General features: G+C 35.9%; 1 protein-coding gene across 1 annotated transcript in view; it reads right to left on the bottom strand.

Annotated features, from left to right (window-relative positions):
* eif3ha (eukaryotic translation initiation factor 3, subunit H, a) overlaps positions 1 to 2,961 on the bottom strand; it is a 68,819-nt gene that overhangs the window by 10,520 nt on the left and 55,338 nt on the right. The window contains exon 5 of the mRNA XM_016485831.1: positions 2,241 to 2,390. Coding sequence (XP_016341317.1) covers positions 2,241 to 2,390 — 150 coding nt within the window. The remainder of the gene's footprint in view (positions 1 to 2,240; positions 2,391 to 2,961) is intronic.

Raw genomic sequence — 2,961 nt, 5'->3', positions numbered from 1 at the left:
TATTTATCTTTAATGCTCCGAAAAGGCTTGAAAGGGTGATTTCTTTTCAATCAGAAGAACCAAACAGCCATTGTAGCCTCAATATGTCTAAGACACAAACTAAACTTCTGTTCAAATCTAGTTTAAAAATAATCAAGGCATGTTTTCCACACCATTTTTTTCCCCAGTAAATGTGCAAGAAAACACTACGGTTTCAATTCTTAAATAACTGTTTAAACTCTTTTGTAACATTATAAATCTAACCTTTGACCAATTTAATGCATCCTTGCTAAATAAAAACATTAATTTCTCTTAAAAAAAAATCGTACTGTTTCCAAACGGTTTCATTTTTAATTTATATGCACTAATATAACAAGCAAAAAAACAACAACAGCACTTATCTACATCTATTTTTTGTTTTACATGACTTCTATTAATGTTTTTGAGAAATTAATTAATTGAAAAAATGACTGAAACTGACAGTTTGAACCAGTTCAGAATGAAATTACATCAAACAATCTTAAATCGTCAGAGTTTCAGAATGAAGTCACAACCACTATTTAATGGCCGACTCGGTTTTCAGCAACCTAACAGGAACATTACTTATTTTCCAATGCAAATTTGTCAGACTATCACAACAAGGATCATTTACTATTGAAGTGGTATAACTTACATACAGAAGTCTTAAAGGTACAGTTGCAAAACAGTCTGAGCCATAGTGAGGGTGGAAAATATTCAAGCTAAACTAAACTACAACATTTTTAATGCAAGAAACCCTGGACTTCAAAGAGAAAAAAAAAATTTAAATGCTGTAGAATATGTCTCTGTTATAGACTCTAATCTTTCCTCTAAATTCAACATGTTTAATATACTGTCCTTGAAACTTACTGGTCATATTAGTTCAATAAAAAAAATAAAAAAAAGAAAGAAAAAGAAAAGAAAAGAAAATTAATTCTGAACGTAATGAGGCTCATTTCTGGGAACTGCTCTCCTGGAAACGGACTCGACTCAATCTGTAATAAAATTCCGTTGAATCTAACTGGATTAGTCAAATTAATTTAGACGAGAAGACTATTTGCAGGAGAATAAAACGTCCAGCTCCAGCTAGGGTTGGGCCGATAGACGATCGTGACCCCCCCCCCGCATCCCAATACCGTGTTTGGAAAGAAAATGACGTGTAGGCGGAACCCCTAAAGGGAATAAATACGAGATGGGAGGAAAATATATATTTCAATATTTTTCCTCGCAGTTATATAATTGGGTAATTATACTACATATATATTTCGGCATCAGGGAGCCGCTATTATACCTGGCATTGAAACTGGCATCATGCTTTTGAATGCACGATCGCTTTTAGTTTCACTTTCACTTTCGAGATTCGCGATCGCACATACTCTGTTTATACTATGGAACGGCAGTATTTGCCACACATTTTACAAGATTATATGTTTGTCAGTGGTACTGAGAATCTGCAAATCATTCGCCATCATCCTCAGTCATCTCTCCTTACTCTGTTTATGTGGTAAGTGAAATTTTATGTACTGTAGGATGTAACAGGCAACCGTTACACTGTGTCTACACCGGACGCGACAGTTGTCGCGCCGCGCCGCATCAGATAAAGTCTGTCTACACTGGACGCGACAAAGCGACCGTTGAAAATCATTTGAAATTTGTGTCAACACGTCATAAATAGAACGCGGCATCAGTTTACTGTCGGAGATTTGTCGTTTCGCGCCGCATCCAGTGTAGACAGCATCACTGATTATAATGAGTTCTATAGACTGATCTATATATAATAAATCTCTATTATAGATCAGTGGTTCTATAGTACATTGTCGCGCCGCTCGCGTCCGGGGTAGACACGGTGTTAGGAATCGTGTTTTCCCTTATAAGGATTCACGATTCGGGCACACCCCCTAACTCTAAAAAGACATATCTAAATCTGAGGTGTGATGTTTGTATTTGTATTTGCCTGAAAGCAACTGAATTCAAATGGAATAAAAATCACTGTTTGCAGCATTTCTCTGCTCCCAGAAGGCTGGTATTATAACGGTTTGGTTCAGGCAACACGCGAGACCTATTTGGAGAGTCAAGATTAAACTGTGCCGTCAGGGCTTGTCAGCGTGTATTGCATTTCCTCGGTCAACTTCCTGGGCAAAACAGAGCCGAGGAAGAGAGGCTGAAAAGACACAGATTGACGAGATGAATCAGCGAATGACAAATCTTTTGGACACAGAGGTCAGGGCAGGGGTGATTCTGACCTGCTTGACAGATTGAGCAGCTCGTGCTTGTCAGCCACCGTACTCTTCTCTTGCAGATCCAACAGGAGCACATTTATGAGATGAGAGTTCTTGATGACGATGGGGACTTCCTCAAACATGTGCTCGTAGCCAATGCAAGCCTTCTTCAGCCTGAGGAAAAACAAGCAACTCAGAGTTACAAAAAGCCTTCTGTATCAACAGCAAAATATTAAGAAAATAGAGTTTTAACTGGTAATATTATTTAAAAAGATATGAATACTTTTATTCAGCAAAGACGCATTTAATTGATCAAAAACAGACATGTATAATGTTACAAAGTCTTCTATTTCAAATAAATGTTGTTCTTTTGAACGTTCTATTTATCAAAGAATCCTGAAAAATGTATCACTGTTTCCATAAACATATTAGGCAGCACAACTGTTTTCAGCATTAATAATAATAATAATAATAATAATAAGAGATGTTTCTTGAGCAGCAAATCAGCATATTTGAATGATTTCTGAAGAATTGAAGACTGGAGTACTGAGCTTTGCATCACAGGAATAAATTGCATTTTAAAATAAATATAAACATAAAACAGTTATTTTTAAATTGTAATACTTTAAAATATTAGTTTTACTGTATTTTTGATCAAATAAATGCAGCCTTGGTGAGCAGACGATACTTTTCATATACAAAAAAATTGCAGACCCCAAAATTTTGAAGTGTAATGTTATATATA

This window comes from Sinocyclocheilus anshuiensis, unplaced genomic scaffold, assembly GCF_001515605.1.
Source record: "Sinocyclocheilus anshuiensis isolate Anshui unplaced genomic scaffold, SAMN03320099.WGS_v1.1 scaffold1162, whole genome shotgun sequence".
NCBI classification, from domain to species: Eukaryota; Metazoa; Chordata; class Actinopteri; order Cypriniformes; family Cyprinidae; genus Sinocyclocheilus; species Sinocyclocheilus anshuiensis.
This window is presented reverse-complemented; position numbering and strand designations above follow the sequence as displayed.